The following is a 19497-nucleotide window of genomic DNA, read 5'->3' on the forward strand; positions in this document are numbered from 1 at the left end:
GTAATAAATTCAAATGACTCCTATATGAAATTGGTCGATCTAAAACTAGAGAAACGTAGAAAGAGGTAACTAGTCTCCCCGATGTTATTCAAACCAAATCCATAAAAAAAAGAATGAATGATTTTGAACTGGGCGTTGTGGCGTGCGCCTGGAATCCAAGCTGTGGGGAAGTTACAAATTGATGCAGAGGGTCGAGGTTCGAGCCCTGGTCACGTCTTTCGGATGGTGACGTTAAAGGTCGGTCCCAGACGTAAATAATCATATCTGATTGATACACGTCTGACAAAACTCAAATACACACACACACACTTTGCGGATCACTCCCATAGTGTCCCCATGTACCGTTGATAACGAACACACATGAAATGTTGTTTTCAAATTCTCGGTCGAACAATGTTCTTCCAATTTAATGGAATTTTCAATTTTTAGCTTGTTTCATTTTTTTTCTTCTGTTTATATATTCAATTCAAATTGTTGTTCGGGTAAGTGACCTCCAGTTTAAACAATGTTCTGAAGAAAAAAAAAACTGACCGTGATGCAGCCAAAAAAGTTTAGTAATTTTTTTTATGTGAGTTGTATGAATTTGTAACACAAATCATTTTTTCTATGTAAATGATATTAAAAAGTAAGTATGTTTGAGAATCTCATGATCGAGAGACAAAAAAAAGAAGGATATTCTTGCAAAGGAGCATAACGCCGGGCATAATGGCCATAATCGTTGTTTCATGATGATAGCAATTTATAATTCAACCTGTATTAACTACATGTATTGGTTGTGGGTATGACTCAGTTTGACACACTGGGTTAAAACTCAAAAGTTCCTACTAGATTCCTGCAGGTTTTTTTCCATAAAACATAAGCCTACCGCGGTGACTATATTTCAAAACCTTTTCTTAATTTATTTAGAAAACAATTTCCTGACCCTTTCTAAACCCTTTTTGACTGGGCCTTCTGAAAATGTTCAGCGCTGAATTGCGCTGATCTAAATTTGAATATATAGGCCTTTACAATAGGGACAATAGGCTTCAGGCCCTAGACCTCCAACATGAAGTCTATCAAGTCTTCAACCATTCTCTAAGCGGTCGAGCGCGACGACGCGCGCTTCCGAAAAGTTGATTTAGAAGATGACGTCTCTACCACTAAAATAGATCACTGACCTACCATCTCACCAGAGGCTGCTCTATCAGGAAAAAAAAAACATTTGCGATTTGAGAAAGAAATCATTAATTAAAAGAAATATGTTAAAAGAGAATGGGAGATGAAAGATAGGATAATCAGTTATCTTTTATTAGAAGCAAGTGAGTTATTCCAGCATTTATCAGCATTGATGGATCTCTCCTGGCCAAAATATATATCAGTTATCACGGTACCATGTACCATTACGATGAAAGAAAGGTGAAATAGGGGGCAGTGGATGAATCCATTAAATTATATGGGGTTTCTTTCTACGAGAGATATATTATTTTGATTAATTCACATTGTTTAACTGCTAAAATCACTTTTATTTTAATGATATTATATTTTAATGATGTTTTATAATCATTTTTATAAGTAAAATAGCTACGAATATTATTTTCAGAATGATTTATGTCCCGGTAAATCCCTCCTAATTTGTCGTTGTGACCTATACGTACTTCCGGTTGAGTCGTACATATTGCATTTATTTGGAAATCGCGAACTTTCATCACATGGGCGAAATATCAGGACGTGTTGTGTCCAACATATTGTGAAAGGCAATTGTTTCATATTCTTGATTTTCGATGCAAATCATTTTGGAACAGAACTGATTTGAAGTTAATCGACCAAGACCCTGAATAGCTTCGATCGTGGAATTTTGTACTGTTAAACTTCAAATATACAGTTCAAGACGAGCCACACGCTGTTGTCGATACAGCGTGTTGGGGCCATTGAGTTTCATTCATTTGTTGCAACCTACCGGCATTGGAGTTGCATTGAATAGATCTGCGGAAGGCCAAACGTGTCCAAATAAATAAGCGCACTCAAAGATAGGCAACTACTTGCCAAATCTGATAATATAAATCAAAACTTTAGTCTTGTTATTATTAGTGGAACTAACTATTGGTGAACAAGAGTGTTGATTGGAGAAAGAGAGACAAGAAGTAGAATTTTTAGAAACAGAATAAGAGAAAGATGTCTGCACAGGAGGAAACTGCAGCTGACAGGAATGTCGAAATATGGAAAATCAAGAAACTGATCAAAAGTTTACAGGCAGCAAGAGGGTATGTTCTCATTATTGAGTAGGCAATGAATGGTAGGATCATAAACTGTTGTCTAATGAATTGGTATTAATGGTAAGCATAGTACTAGTAGAACGAGCAAGGTCTTTAGTCCAACATTGTAACGCTGGGCATAGACAGCTGGCAGCTGTCTGTTTTGAGGAGTTTTTAAAAATTTCACTTCATTTCACAAAACAGTTATATGCACATCTCGGTCGGTATGCAAATGAGGAACTGATGACATCACTATTTCTTTTGTATTTTATTATATGAAATATTTTTATTTTCTCGTCATTGTCATGTGAAATGAAATTAATTCCTCCCTGAACACGTGGAATTCCATTATTTTAACATTTGTGCTTCAGGCAAAGAGGTCCTAATCGTCAAATTCGTAAAAATTGAAATATTGTATAATTCAAACAAGAAATAGTGAGTGAGTGACATCATCGACTCTCTCATTTGGATGTAACTGGCTTGTTCATATAACTATTTTTGTTAAAAATAAGCGAAACTTTGAAATGTCATAAATTTCATATTTTACATCCGATTTTGATAAAATTTTCAGCATTGTGCTTGTCTGATTTTCTCTTGATTCAAATCAACATTTTTCTGAGGTGGACTTGACCTTTAATTTCACTTAAATTGTCAGCACTGACAATTTAGTCAGTGCTGACAACTTTCATGAAACACCCACCTGACTGATGCTCAGAAGAACCATAAAAGGGAAAATCATATTAAAATTAGAAAAGGCATTTTGAGGGGCCTTTTGCATCAGAACAGAATAACAAATTTAATACAAAGGAAACAAGTTTTGTGTCCTTCATTTCATCTTCTTACTAGAGAAAATAGAAAATAACAAATTGTTAAAATGATAGAATGTTTAACTCAATAACTTTCTCTGTTTACATTAGATCCTCCACTCTTCTGAGATTAGAAGAGTAAATCGTCAGTAGCAGTAATGTGTTGATCTGGGGACCGTTTCATAAAGCTGTTCATACATGTAAGTTAAGAACGACTGGTGATCCTTTCTTATACACTTTTCCCATCGCCAGTGAATATACCATTTACCAGAAGAAAGGATCACCAGTCGTTCTTAACTTAATCCTTTCTTATACACTCTTTCCCATCGCCAATGAATATACCAGTCCATTTACCAGAAGAAAGGATCACCAGTTGTTCTTAACTTATGAACAACTTTATGAAACACCCACCTGGTACTCATTAATTGGCTTGTGAAGAGCAATTGTGCATCTAGTGTCATATGGTTTGTACGGCAGTAGAACGGCACAAGTCAGTCCAAAGCAAGGATCATGGATATTGAGTAGTGTAGTTTTTGGAGAGGATTGTAGTCTTTGTAGACCATCTAGAAGTTAGCTCACTTAGACACTTAGCCATTGTCTTTGCTAGAAACACAGGCCCTTTTCTCAAAGAAAATATCTTTATGTGTTCCCTATGACTATGAATTAAGAAACATAATGGAACAGATGAGAACGCACATGCCTCCCAATGAAATCAATAGGTATAGTAATCAGTAAAGAGTTAAAGACACAAGGAAAAGTGCACTGTCTGTACATGTAAATGGGATTTGAAAACATAATAGGGTAATGTAAGTAATATTAAGAACAAATATACTTCAAGAGACAGGCATTCAAATAATTGATTGGCTTTCAAAACGGAATTAAATGTGAGGGTTTGACATTGATGTTACATCAGGGTGCTACATAACTTTTTAGAAGCACCTGCCTAGCTGGGCAAGTAGATCTTTAAATAGTTGGAGTATACTTGCCCGAAAATTTATTTCACTTGCCCCCAAATATCCTTGAAAATAACCTTTTACCTCTTCAAAAGAAATTTATGCATTTTTTTATAAACTGTTCACCCTATTCTCTCTTTTTGACATGAACTGATCTACATGTACATGTATTATTGTATTTCTTTTTCCAAAGTGATTTTATCTTGCCTGCCATTACCAAAATCAGAGTCAATATCATAATTTACCATATATCATTTGGTCATTTTTCTGTGAGAATTTTGCTTGCCCAAATTGGGCATGTGGTTTTGGTCTTTGCTTCAAAACACTTGCCCAACTCTAAATTTTACTTGCCCCAGGCAATCAGGCAAGTGCTTATGTAGCACCCTGGGTACATGTATAGTATGCACCAAATGTACCAAGAACTTAAAGAAAATAAATAGAAAGATTCGAAGTATAAACAAAGTGTATTTTATTTCAAATTTTTCAAATGTTGAATTCCAATCCATATGATATTTCAAAGAGTGGTACATTTTTTTTTTTTGGGGGGGGGGAATTTCTCAATTTCCAACAAAGTAATAACATGCTTAGTTGTGTTATTCATGGTGTGAAGAGAAAAAAAATGATTGATTTGGACAGCTAGCTGTGATCCATCAGGATTTATTGTTCATGAATCATTGGCATTAGAAGTTTAATAACAACATCATGCGGGACTCTTGCCAAGATTTTAGAATGTGATTATCCCACTAGCCAATCCCTTCTCTGTGGTTGCTTTGATATTGTGGTAATTACTAGTCTAGTAGTTACCATGGTAACAGGACAGTTGATTATAATTTCATGACAGTAACTATAATCAATGTCTATGTTCATGATTTTGAATCTTTATCAAAATATGAGCCTCATGTTTTGGAATTGTTCATTAAAGGGGAAGTTCACCCAGACAAAAAATCTATTGTAAAAATAGCAGAAAAATAAAAATGTTGGTGACTGAAGGGTTGAGAAAAAAATCCATCAAAGATTAAAAATGTTATTAGAATTTTATTTTTTTGATTTGCTAGGTCATATGCAAGCACTTTTTCCATGTATCGTGTAATAAATAATCAATAAAATTTTATTTTATCCAAAAATTGAAAATGGTTATTATTGTATACTATTACCCCGGCTTTAGCATGGCTACCCTGATCGAACGTTAGAGCATTCAAGGAATTCCTTTCTAATGTGTACCCATTTTCTACACCTGGGTGGAGAGTGGCAAATATAAATAAACGCCTTGCCAAAGGACATGAGTGCTGCGGTGGGATTCGAACCCAAGACCTTGTGGTTCGAAGTCGGGAGACTTCTCCACCCTTGGTTTCTTTTGCAGAAATTGTAATAATAGTACATTAAAGGTAGATTAGAGCATACTGTCATAGACCGTGCATATGAAAATCATAATTTACGAGGGAAGATTGATTAGTCTTTCACTTATTAACCGTAATTCTCCCGGGGGGGGGGGCCATAATGCCCCGCCCTCAACAATTTTCGCGATATATCTGCTGCGCGAAATTTTTTCACCTCGCAGCTCACTGACTTTTTACATTCAAGTCTCGCGCAAATTTTGAGACCAAAGTTGTGACGCCCGGGTACGCGGTTACGACATTACGCAACATTATGCAAGTGCATGTCAGACCCAAAATTGCTCATAAACGTGATTTCATGTACAAATCCAATGCAAATTGCGTATTTAGCCAAAATTCATAAATGAATCATTATTTCTACTTTTACTGATTAAACTTAATTAATTTTGCCTTGTTTATGATCAGAATTATGTCTGGAACAATTTCCATTGAAAAAACAATAAAAAACAAAAAGTAAAAAAACAGAGAAATACATAAGAAATTCATAAAACAATAAAATACATAAGAAATTTATTTCCAAACCAAAGTTTTTTTGAATTACGATTGTTAAGAATGCTACAAAGAAAATTTTTACCAAAAATTAGCATTCTAGGAGCTTTATTTAATGAATTAGAGCAAAAAGTAAATTTATGCATAAATTAGCATAATTAATTCATATAAAATAAAATCTCATTATTTTGGAAAATTTTACCATACAGAATTGTAGATTACATCGCACACTACCAGCGTGCAAATTTTTCGGTCGCTCGCGCGATCGGCAGCCGAGATCTTAAGGGGGGGCCATAATGGCCCCCCCCCCAGGGAATGACAAGAATCAAAATACCCCGGGAGATTTAGGGTTAAAGCTGTATCATTTGTATACATATATTTTTCTTCAATGTAATATGGACCTACATTTTGCAGGTATAATACAATACAAAAAACAAATAATATACAGTGTACTACATGTACATGTAATGTTTTGTACAATGGATTTACTGCACCCAAAATATACATACTGCAGTCCATATTGGAATACCAGCAGTTATTTTTATGTATACATGGAAACTTCTTTTAAGAACATGCAGTAAATTAATCTTTATTGTGTTTTGATTTCAAGGAATGGAACCAGTATGATTTCACTCATCATCCCACCCAAGGATCAAATCTCAAGAGTAGCAAAAATGTTGGCTGATGAATTTGGAACGGCTTCAAACATAAAAAGTAGAGTAAACAGGTGAGTCACCAAGAAACAGAAATAGGAACGAGGATGTAATATGTGAAGAGAAAAAAATAGATAAAGATAGTCTTCCTATCATCCGTGTACAAAGTGTAAATTCAATTGTAGAGAAAGTAGAAATATATTTTTAAACCTTCTGAGAGACAAGGCAATGCAGATCTGACTCTGTACTACTTTTGTTTGGTATATTGGTCTGTCTCTACTACCAAGTATTCTCCTAACCCCCTCCCCCTGTCTTGCTCTCATCCCCCCCTTCCCACTGTTCACTCTCACTTCAGAATTATTTAGCTATCTTTGAAAGAATCCAAGAATATGTTGAGCAAAATCTACAGTTTCTCTTTTTCAGTTAACGTTATTTCCCTTCCTGTCCGTTTTTCTTTGTTTTGGGTCTTTTTTCTATTTTTTCCTTTGGTACATTGTATTTTTCTCTCCTCCATTCTCTTTACATCTGGCTGTACCTGCCCCCTATTTTGCATGTTAATACACATTCCCATGTACAGTCATGTATATTTCTTTTTTTCTGCAGACTGTCCGTGCTCTCAGCAATCACATCAGTACAGCAACGTCTCAAACTATATTCCAAAGTACCTCCAAATGGGCTCGTCATTTACTGCGGGACGATCGTCACGGACGACGGCAAAGAGAAGAAAGTTAACATTGACTTTGAACCATTCAGGCCTATCAACACATCGCTGTACTTATGTGATAACAAATTCCACACAGAGGTAGGCGGTAGTATAGATATATGGACTGCTATGAGAGGCATGGTTGTTTCTAGAGGCTCGAGGGGACTGCAACGCGACTATGCCCGAGAGCATGGTCTGGTTTGTGCGGTACCAGTGAACCAAAAGAAACAACCATGTCTTGAATATGAAAGCAGTTCATGCATTGGTTATGAACCAAATTACTGATAAGTCTTAAGTCTCCACAATAGTCTATTAAAAATCTAAGATTAAACTGAACAGTTGCTAATGTTAGATCTAAATAAACAATTTAGGCCTAACATTAGATTTAAATTAGTCCTAACATAACTTTTTGGGGAGTTGGCTGCCTGCTATTAGCGTTCAGCATAATTGAAAATTTAGATGAAATTTTTTCATAAGTTATTGACTTGTTTTTCTTTGTTTTTCTTATTTGATGGGATGAGGATTTATACAGGTGGAAGGAATATAAAAAAGATACAGTGACTCAGACGCGAGCAAGCCAGAATTATTCACACTCTGAACATCAATAGTACCATTAAGTACTATTGATGTTCCTTCGATGTGATTGGTTTTAGATACTGTAGATCCTTAAGCATCATGCACGGTGTATTTGTATACTAGGTCAGCCCTTGTCAATAGTATTTGCTGTATTTTAATTCTTTTTGCCTGAATCTTGCTAGTATAAAGGTAAATTGCCAATTCGTCTACTGCCAACTCGTCCACTCAAAACATGGTCTACTTCATCTTGTCTTATGCCATTCCATCCAACATTTCGTCTTACAACTACTTGGTCCAGTAAACATTTGGTTCAAACATCACTTCGTCTACTCATTAATTCGTCTATGACCATTTCGTGTCATAACCAGTTGCTCTAATATCCATTTTATTTTCTTTCATTTTGCTCAATCAACACTTGGTCCAATTAGACCAAATGGTATATGGACTAAATGGCTATTGGGCCAACTGGTTATTAGACGAAATGGTAAGTGGACGAAATGGCAGTTAGACCATGTGGAGAGTGGACAAAATGATGGTAGACCAAATGATAGACGAGTTGGTAATTTGACAAATTCGCATTAGACCAATTGAAAATAAACTGTTATAAATGCTCTGTGCATCTTTCATGACGACTTTCCCCGCATTCCCCATTGTTTTGTCATGGATGGAGGATACTGATTTAATGATGAAAAGCCCCTTGCAGGATTCCTGCAGGAAAGAGGTGGCCCAGACTTTTGACAAGATGCCTTAGGCATCCTGCTGAAACACATGCTCACCTGGGTTAGCTTTCCTGAAGGGATGGGGGGAGGGAGGGTCCATATGAGGATCATGGAAGGGGTGATTGGTGATCTTGGTGGTGTCGAACTTGCAGGATATTGCGGTCCCCACCCCCCCCCCCCCCCTACAGGTTATGCTACCACACTGCCCCATTGTATGTTGACTGAACATTTATCCACGCTGGTGTTATAGAGTCTGGGACAGTTGAATGATGTGTGATGTGGTTGATAAAGAGTTCTGACCTACAAATCTTCAAAACCTAGGCATATTAATATCTTGTATTTGAGGAGTGGTAGTGGTTGTATTAGTGGTAGTATGTGGTTGATAAGTGTTCTGGCCTACAAATTTTCAAAGCCTAGGCATACTAATTTCTTGTATTTGAGGAGTGGTAGTGGTAGTAGCAGCAGCAGCAGCAGTAGTCCAGGTTTTAGCCTCTGATTTAGATAATTTAGAAGTTATCAGAAGTAGTATGTAAGAAAAATAGTGTATTCAGTCCTTATATTGTTAATAAAAGTATAAAAGTCGTACTAGGATGTCAGTCAAATTTTCCCAAACCAGTGGTAGCGAATGAAATTAAGGCAAATTTGACAATGTATTTGATATAAATTTATTCCCTCTGTATTGTGTTTTGCTATCATTTGACAGGCTTTGATGGCATTACTGGCAGACGACAATAAATTTGGTTTCATCGTGATGGACGGTAACGGTGCTCTATTTGGTACACTATCGGGAAACACTAGAGAAGTCCTTCACAAATTCACAGTAGACTTACCAAAGAAACACGGTGAGTAACACCCCATGTACATTTGATCTACAGTCATTGTTGCAAGTAAGGTGATGGTATCCAAATGGTACAATCTTTGAAGGATGACATGTAACCATCAATAAAATCCAAGGTGATTGGAAATCTCTAAGTAAATGGAGCATTTTCGTACAGGTTCACGAATACCTTGGATGCTACGATTTTGTTTAACATGGATTTTTATAAATCTTTCGAAATTGTAAGGTTGTAGCCCACAAACACATTGAAGTAGCCTCGTACAGTCGCAGCACAGTTGTATAGTGCAATCAGCGCAGGGACATCGTACAATGTACGCACCATACAATCTCTTTGTAGAAAGGGAGTTCTGTTTGGCCCACTTGTTGCCTCTTCTCTTAAACTCATTATTTTACTTTCTTTAGTAGAAAGTGTCTGAAGCTCTATACAGTGGAGAATCTGTATCACATGGACAGCAAGTAAGCTGCCCCCCCCCCCCCCCCCCGCTTACAGTGGCTATCCCATTTATAGATGTTTCTTGATCAATTCTTCATAATTCTGTGGTCAGCCAAAAAAAAAACCCACTCCCACCCAGTGAAAACTGAAGACAGTATGCCTTTAATGACCCATCTCCGAATATCGCCTTTCTCCCCAAGGTCGTGGAGGTCAGTCCGCTCTTCGTTTTGCCCGTCTCAGGATGGAGAAGCGCCACAATTACGTGAGGAAGGTCGCCGAGACGGCGGTCCAGCTGTACATCAGTAACGACAAGCCCAACATCGGGGGTCTCATCTTAGCAGGGTCTGCTGATTTCAAGACGGAACTCAGCCAGTCAGATATGTTTGATCCTGTAAGTGATTTCAAACCTAACCTCGATGGCTCGTATTCTTGAGTCGGGTTTGATTTAAACTCTGGATTTAAGTTGTGGTTTAACCCTAAATAGACTGGGCTATTTTGATGCCTAAGAAGACGGGGGGGTTGATTCAGCCCCCCCTTATGATCTCGGCCATCAATCGCGCGATCGCGACGAAAATTGGCACACGCATTACCCATGGCATTATCTACAAAACTATAACATCAAATTCTGCAAAAAATCTAATGTCTCATTAATTAATCTAATTTATGCATAAAATCATAAGTTTGCTCTAATTAATAAAATAATGCCCTTGAAATGCTAATTTTTGTTTCACATACTCTAGATAGGCATCTGATCAAATTGATTTAAAAAAAAATTCAAAATCACATTTATTTTTTGATGTATTCTATTGTTTTCTAAATTTCTTATGTATTTCTGTGTTTTTTCGAATTTTTGTTTTTTATTGTTTTTTCAATGGAAATTGTAGGGGACTTTATTTTGACCATAAAAAAGATAAAAATTAATTGATTTTAAGCAGTAAAAGGAAAAATAATGATACATTTATGAATTTTGGCTAAGAGCACTGTTTGCATTGGATTTGTACACAAATTCACGTTTTTGAGTAATTTTGGGTCTACATGCACTTACGAAATGTTGCGTAATTTTGGAACCGCGTACCCGGGGGTCACAATTTTGGTCTCAAAAGTTGCGCCAGACTTGAAAGTAAAAAGTCAGCGAGCGACGCGGTCAAACAATTTCGTGTGGCGGATTTATCACGAAAAATGTAGAGGGGGGGCTGAATCAGCCCCCCCAGTCTTTTTAGGGTGAACTATCTGCTCATTTGACTCCCAAAAAGTTTTTAACTGCCTGGGAAGGACACGGTTGTCTTCACCATTAAAGAATTAGTACAAAGCACAGTAAACATAAGAAGCATTCACTGTAAACATTGAAATGTTTGGCTTCCCATAATTTTAGCACAGAGTTAACCATGGTATGGGCCAATAAGTCGCAGTTGTGTATTTTAGAACCAACCAAATCCATCTCTTGGCTTAGAGAACAAGTCCACCCCAACAACAAGTTTGAATAAAAAGAGAAAAATACAACAAGCAAAACACTGAAAATTTCATCAGAATTGGATGTAAAGTGAGAAAGTTATGACATTTTAAAATATTTCGCTTAATTTCACAAAATAGTTATATGCACATCCTGGTCAGTACAGTCCAAATTGTCAAATCTGTAAAAATAGAAATATTGTATAATTCAAACAATAAAAACGAAAGGAATAGTAAGTAAAGGGACATCATTGAATCTCTCATTTGCACATCACTGAAATGTGCATATAACATTTTTGTGAAAACTAAGCAAAACTTTAAAATGTCATAACTTTCTTATTTTACATCCGATTTTGATGAAAATTTCAGCATTATACTAGATTGATTATTCTCTATTCAAATAAAAAAAATTCTGGGATGGACTTGACCCATATTTATTTGAGTAAGGTGGAAACTGTTGCTGAAATGCGCCAGTGTAATTTAGAACCTGAAATTCCACTGAGAATTGTCAGAAATAAATGAAAGAAAAAAACTGACAAAAACCCTCATTGGACATGCACTTAATCCGTCGTTCAAGTAGCTTTTAAAATTTATAGTGGAGGAATTGTCGCCAGAGCAAATGTTATGGAACCCCCGAAATCATCTCATTTTCTTGCTTTACTCAAGAATGAATTATGTATTTTAGTCATTTATATAAACTCAATTACTTTTATAGAAAGTATTAAAATTGAAGGTTAATTGTTGCCATATTATCCTAGATTGAGATTGTTTACATAAACCACCTATTACTATGAAATAAGTACCGAAAATAAACTGGAATTATAAGATTGAGTTCAACTCTGATTTTATTCAGTCTCGTGTTCAGATAGTAGACATTGCGACTTTTAAAAGCTTTTTGACAGTTTTAACACCCTGAGGTACATTTAACGGAGAAGTAAGTCATTGTTTTCTTTCTCTTACAGAGGTTGCAAGCTAAAATTCTCAAATTGGTTGACGTATCGTACGGTGGAGAGAATGGATTTAATCAAGCTATTGAACTATCAGCAGAGGTCTTATCAAATGTCAAATTTATTCAAGAGAAGAAACTTATTGGTAAGTTTTATGATTGAATGGAGAAAAGAGACTGGGAAACCGTTTCATAAAGCTGTTTGTAAGTTAAGAGTGACTTTAGGAGCGACTGGTGATCCTTTCTTGTGCTAAGTGATATCACCCGTAAATGTTCATTGGTGATTATTTAGCTCATGAGAAAGGTTCACCAGTCATTCTAAAAGTCACTCTTAACTTACAAACAGCTTTATGAAACACCCACCGGTTTCTATTGCAGTTTTAATTGATTGTCATTAACCCTATCTAGGGTGGGGGGGGGTGCTCGGTTACTTTCAAGTCTTGTGCATCTTTCGAGACCAAATTTGCGATGCCGTGTACGCGGTTCCAAAATTACGCAACATTTTGTAAGTGCATTTCAGACCCAAAATTGCTCAAAACATGATTTCGTGTACAAAGTCAGTGCAAATTGTGTTTTCAACCGAAAATCATAAATGTATGATTATTTTTAGATTTACTGGTCTAAATGGATTTATTTTATGCTGTTTTTGATCTCAAAAGAGCCCCGACAAAGTTTGTAAACAAACAAGGGAAAACAAAGGTTAAAAAAATGCATAAGAATTTGCAAAAACCAATATAATACATAATTTGATCTGATATCGCAGTTTGTTTTTAACGTTCAAAGAACACCACAAAGAGTTTCTACACCCAAAAATAAAACATTTGAAGCTTTATTTAGGGAATCAGAGGAAAAAGTATGATTTTATACTAATTATGCATAAATTAGCATAATTAATAGTGATTTGCATAAAATAAGTTAATAAAGAATTTTGTAGATTATATCCCAGGCAACCTGTGAGCCAATTTTTGGGGCGATCACACACGATTGACGGCCAAGATCTCACGGGGGGACCTGGGAGCCCCCCCCCAGTCACATGATCTCTTAACCCTATCTAGGCCGGGGGGGGCCTCGGAGGCCCCCCCTCAACAAATCGCGCGATATTTTCGCCATGCGAAATTTTTTGACCGCGCCGCTCGCTGACTTTTTACTTTCAAGTCTTGCGCAACTTTTGAGACCAATTTTGTTTCACCCGGGTACATGGTTCCGAAATTACGCAACATTATGTAAGTGCATGTCAGACCGAAAATTGCTCAAAAACGTGATTTTGTGTACAAAGTCAATGCAAATTGTGTTTTCAACCAAAATTCATAAATGTATGATTATTTTTAGTTTTGCTAGTCTAAATGTATTCATTTTATGCTTTTTATGATCACAGAAGAGTCCCCAACAAATTTCATTGAAAAAACAATGAAAAACAAAAGGTCAAAAAAACAAAGAAATACATAAGAAATTGCAAAAAACAATATAATACATAAGAAAATGATTTGATATCACAAATTTTTTCATGTACACTTGCTAAGGACACCACAAAGAGTTTCTATACCAAAAATTAGTACATTTGGAGCTTTATTTAGGGAGTTAGAGGGAAAAGTATGATTTCGCATACTAATTACGCATAAATTAGCATAATCACTTAATAGCGATTCGCATGAAATAAATTACTATATAATCTTGTAGATTATGTCCCAGGCAACCCGCGTGCCAATTTTCGGCGCGACCGTGCGGTCGACGGCCGAGATCTTAGGGGGGGGCCTGGGAGGCCCCCCCGGCCATAGGAACTCCCCAAATACCCCGGCCTAGATAGGGTTTCAAATAAATGAATCGCGACATTAACATTTCAATAAATAGAAGATGCTGGGTCTATGATATATCGCCTGTCACAATATTGCCTGAATAGTCTCCTGTATGTTATTTTTAAAAATAGCAAGCAAATTGTGCATCTTCCTTTAATCAACATTTTGAGCATGGGTTAAGCATGCCACTTCCTGAGACCTGTTCATTGTTTTCTTAACCCAATGCCAACTAGAACTGGATAGCCCCTGTAAGAAGTCAAATTCAAATGCAGAATTCAGTAGTCAAGTGGGAAATTCATTATGACAATAAATCTAGGCTTTAGCATTTGCCAAACCACATTGTGGATGTTTGTCCTTGATTAGTTCCTGTTGATATGGCGATTTCCAAAGCACAATTGAATTCTTGGTAAACAAAAGAAAAGCATTGCTGTGTTAGTTCGATCGGATGTCCCAGGATTGCCTATGTATTCAAGCTCAGTGTAGGGAAGTTTGCCGTTATGATAAAATGTTTCTTATAGTTCCTTTTATTAAAGTTTGGGTAAATCCTCTAAAATTGTCCACCATTATTCCAGATCATTACTACATTAAATATAACAAGTATGTCCTACACCTGTTATGGTGTAGATAATATGAAATGAAAATATGTTTTGCCAGAAATTGGGTGTATTTTGTCATATAAAAAAAAATTTTTGGAGCAGAAGGCTTTTTTAGCAAAATAAAAAAAAAATATCTGCATCTTTTTTTCTTTCTGCTGTGAAATAACTTCTCAAGTTAGGTTTAGGCTGAAAATTTAAGATATGATCTTCATATGTTGCGCCCTGACTGATCCAATCACTAAATTTGTTAGATAATCATTTCATAAGTTTTTTTTTTACCTTAAAGGGGAATGAAACTTTTGGAACAAGTAGGCTTGTGTCGAAACAGAAAAATCAAAGAATAAGAACAAAGAAAGTTTGAAAAAATCGGACAAATAATGAGAAAGTTATGAGCATTTGAATATTGCAATCTCTAATGCTATGGAGATCCTCCCATTGGCAACACGGCAAGGATGTGTGATTTCACACATGAACAACTTTCCCTTTGATGGACTATGAAATGTGCCTTTAAAATGTGCCTTTTTGCTTTTTCGTATGGTGATACAAACTCTTTATCCATGATGTATTCTTTAAAAATCTGTATTACATGCCCTCCTATAGAAAGAATACATGTTCTACTGATAGATGTAATAAAAGAGGCAATTTAAGTGAAATATATACTAAAGTAATGGGGAGAGTTGTTCAAGAGTGACATCACACATCTTTGTCGCATTGCCAATATGAGGATTTCCATAGCATTAGTGATCGCAATATTCAAAAGCTCATAACTTTCTCATTATTTGTCCGATTTTTCTCAAACTTTCGTTGATCTGTTTCTTTGATTTTTCTGTTTTCACACAAGCTATCTTGGTCCAAAGGTTTCATTCTCCTTTAATACTGGGGGGTGGGCATAATGAATTAATAAAGCCATTTTAAAAGATGACACTCTAATATAATTTACTTTATGTACCGATTAGACAGACTTTAATAAAAGCAGATAAAATAACAAAAAGAAGCCATTACAGGTTCAATGAAAATCCAATTAAGGACATATCTTGTATGATCTTCTTAATTCATACTTTTGCAATATCATTTTCCAGGTACATGTACCCTCTTCCTCTTGCCCAAACAGGTCTATATTATTGCTCTATGCTAAGAATCCATCAAATGCTGTTAGATAACTTCTTATTTATTTTGCTATGCATCAACACATTGTTCTTAACCTCTTTGTACAAAATATACCCATTGATTAATCACAAAGCATATAATAGAATTAGTTTATGAATTTCATAGCATGTATTGTTTGGAAGAGCAGCTCACAAGGAATGCACAATTATTAAACTTGAAACAAAACTCAAAGCCTTAAGACATCATATTCAACAAATTTCTCTCATTTTTCTGCTTGTGGCAAAAGTCATCAGTGTTGGTTTCCTCTTCAAGTTTTCACTATTCATGTCATCAGTATTCTTAAAGGTCAAGTCCACCTCAGAAAAATGTTGATTTGAATCAATAGAGAAAAAATCAGACAAGCAAAATGCTGAAAATTTCATCAAAATCAGATGAAAAATAAGGAAGTTATGACATTTCAAAGTTTCGCTGATTTTTAACAAAATAGTTATATGAACGAGCCAGTTACATCCAAATGAGAGAGTTGATGATGTCACTCACTCACTCTTCCTTTTGTTTTTTTTATTGTTTGAATTATACAATATTTCATATTTTATGAATTTGATGATTAGGACCTCCTTTCCTGAAGCACAAAATGTTAAAATATGGAATTCCACATGTTCAGGGAGGAATGAAACTTCATTTCACATGACAATGACGAGAAAATCAAAATATTTCATATTTCATATAATAAAATACAAAAGAAATAGTGAGTGATGTCATCAGTTCCCTCATTTGCATACCGACCGAGATGTGCATATAATTGTTTTGTGATATGAAGCGAAACTTTAAAATGTCATAACTTTCTTATTTTATATCCGATTTTGATGAAATTTTAAGTGTTATGCTTGTTAAATTTTTGTCTTTTTATTCAAATCAAGTTTTTGTTGGGGTGGACTTGTCCTTTAAAAGATGTGACAATCAGAATCACGTAATGATTTTCATTGCACGTCTCATGAGTGATGGTTACTTTCATCTCCTTCAGGTAAATACTTTGACGAGATCTCCCAAGACACGGGGAAGTACTGCTTCGGAGTAGAAGATACGTTCAAAGCCCTCGAGATGGGGGCAGTAGAAATCCTAATTGTATGGGAGAATCTAGACGTCACACGATATGTACTCAAGAACCACTCTTCAGACGGTAAGCACCGCTGTATATCTCCCTCGGATAGGACGTTAAATGGAGGTCCCGTGTAGAGGAGAGTCACCACCTTTGCACGTTAAGAACCCACTTCACTATTCGTATAAGAGTAGGGGGAAACCCCGGTGTAGTGGTCCACCTGCACTCCCCAATCAGTTATATCGGGAGGAGAGACCCGAGGGTCAGAGTGATTCAGTTCGCTTTTCGCCTCCCAGGCACAGGTGACGCCAAAACAAATAATAAAAAATAATTTTTTCAATAGCTTTGTTTTCGGGAACCATGTGTGGATCCATGTTGTAATTTCCATTTTCAAAGTTCATTGGTTTTATAGTGAGGATTATTCATTTAACCATTAAAACAAGAAAATTGAGAATTTAATGTTTGAAATTTGAACAAATGAATACTGATCAATATAAAATTGAAAGCAAGAGAGAGGTTAGCCATGGGTAGGGACAGTGATTTTCGATTTTACCGGTAAATAAAATAGAAATTCCGTTCGGTTCTTGAACTTTTCATGTAAAAATTCATGGAATTCACCCTTGCAAAATGGAATTCAGGTTTTTGCTGTGTACATTTTCAGTGACAAAATGGATTTTCCATTTTTAGGTCAAGTTGAAACGGTATTGCAGATTTTCAGAAACGGAAAAAAAGACCATTTTTTTAAACGGAAAATCACTGACTCTACATAGGCCAAGGCTCTGTTTATTTTACATTTACAACCACATTGTTTTCTCTCCCTACAGAGGAAAAGATACTTCATCTAAATCCAGAACAAGAGAAAGACAAAACCTACTTCATTGATAAAGATGTGAGTGTGTTATGAACTTTATTATTTATATTTGATCTTCATGTATTGACTGGCAGGCAGATTGTCCGTCTTCAGTAGTAAGTGTTATAGCTGGGCATACTGCGCGAGTTATGGCAAGTGCGCTGACTTTTGGGAATGCAGTGGGCCAGCGGTCTAATGCCTGGTTGACACTTGCACGCATTGTGGTTCCTGCATAGTTTGCGCATGGGTACGCACTCATGCGGGCCAATGCACGAGTTATGCGTGCCAGCCTGCGGATAGGTGCATGGCAGTACGTTCCAGTGCGTGAAATGCGTGCCAAAATTTTCAACATGTAGAAAATTGTGGCACGCATTACAAATTTGTGAACTGTTCGTGAACTATGCGCAACCTAGTTGTGTCACTGCGTACCGATGCGTGGCATCAGAACAGAAATTTTGTGGTACAAAAGAATAGTAGACACACCCCCGGGGTATTGGCACACAGTTCATGACTAGTTCACGACGGGTTCGCGCATACTTTGCGCATAGGTCAAGCATACTTCACGCATAGTTCACGAATGATATGCGCAAAATTGTGAGTGCAGACCACGTGATCAGTATGAGTCGTCCTAATCAACGAACGTAGAGGGTGTCAACACAAGAACGTTGAATATTTAAATTTGCGCTAGATACGTCACAGAATAGGGTGTCGAGAATATTTGCTGAAAGTAGTGCTGTAGCTCGGAGCCTTCAACTCGGCCCGAAATCGGCTCGGAAATTTTATAAGAATCAAAGTCCGTCTCGGTTCGGTTCGGTAACCCGGACCAGTTTAATTTGATGTGCGTTGTGCAAAAAATGTAATGTTTTGACCTTTTTGACAGTAACTACTGTGGCTGACATCACCCCTCTGACCTTGTCCTCAAAAGAAAACACACGCCCGAAAATCTTATCTTTTGTTCATACGCCACGTGCCAATACTCTGTCTTGATAATTAATCTATCATCAAACTCTCTACTATACTGTCAACACCGTATTCGACTTTTTTCCTCATCCGCTGCGCACCTGCGCTCCCGCCCTGGCCCTCGCTATGATAGTCCAACATACGTGTACGTAGCATCTCCGTTCATCAGCCATTGGCTGAGCGCTAAGCCAGTAGAAATACGACCACTCCCATCCGTGATCGCACCAACACACCCAATAACGGTTAACTTTAGTCTTTGCGAGCTGTGATTGGTTCATTCATCTGTCAATTACAGGAGTCACTCTCTGGCCGTAAGCACATGGTCTTGAATGAAAGGCCAACATGCTTGGAATGTGTGAAAGCCGAAACCACATTGTTTATAATACCCGGCTGTCGAAATTATTCTTCGCGGTGACCTAATTCCAGATACTCTCCAGACATTGTTTTTGTCAATAAATTATAAACAAGGGCGATGGAAATTCCAGTGGAATGAAGCCAAAGTTGATTAGAAATGGGTTTTGGCTTTTGGGGTACTTCAATACTTTATTAATAGCTATTAGTGATCAGAAAATTGGAAAGGGGATTTTTCATCGTGAATTAAGTCAATGAACTAAACCAATCACAAAATGATTGAAATATAGTTTGAAAAAAAATAAGACGAGGAAGAGCATTGGGATATATTGTATACTTTTCATCTTTCGCTCTGGAGAAAGAAAGAATCCCATTAATGTTCAACATGTATTCCTATTTCTTTTGTATAGGTAATATTTATTTGTTCATTTTGTTGCAATATTCTCCACAATATCAAAATAAAATGAGATGGAATAACATTCATATCTTTTGAAATCTTGCCTGGTCTTCTTTTTCTTCAGTTTCTTTCAAAACATTCTTGTACAAATTTT

General features: G+C 36.4%; 1 protein-coding gene across 1 annotated transcript in view; it reads left to right on the top strand.

Annotated features, from left to right (window-relative positions):
• Positions 1–1695: 1695 nt before the first annotated feature.
• LOC121424931 (eukaryotic peptide chain release factor subunit 1) overlaps positions 1696–19497 on the top strand; it is a 29327-nt gene continuing 11525 nt past the window's right edge. Inside the window, exons 1-8 of the mRNA XM_041620825.1 lie at positions 1696–2240; positions 6484–6600; positions 7130–7328; positions 9228–9366; positions 9996–10186; positions 12207–12336; positions 16711–16866; positions 17610–17674. Coding sequence (XP_041476759.1) covers positions 2152–2240; positions 6484–6600; positions 7130–7328; positions 9228–9366; positions 9996–10186; positions 12207–12336; positions 16711–16866; positions 17610–17674 — 1086 coding nt within the window. The 5' untranslated portion in view covers positions 1696–2151. The remainder of the gene's footprint in view (positions 2241–6483; positions 6601–7129; positions 7329–9227; positions 9367–9995; positions 10187–12206; positions 12337–16710; positions 16867–17609; positions 17675–19497) is intronic.

Source organism: Lytechinus variegatus, chromosome 12, assembly GCF_018143015.1.
Source record: "Lytechinus variegatus isolate NC3 chromosome 12, Lvar_3.0, whole genome shotgun sequence".
NCBI lineage: Eukaryota > Metazoa > Echinodermata > Echinoidea > Temnopleuroida > Toxopneustidae > Lytechinus > Lytechinus variegatus.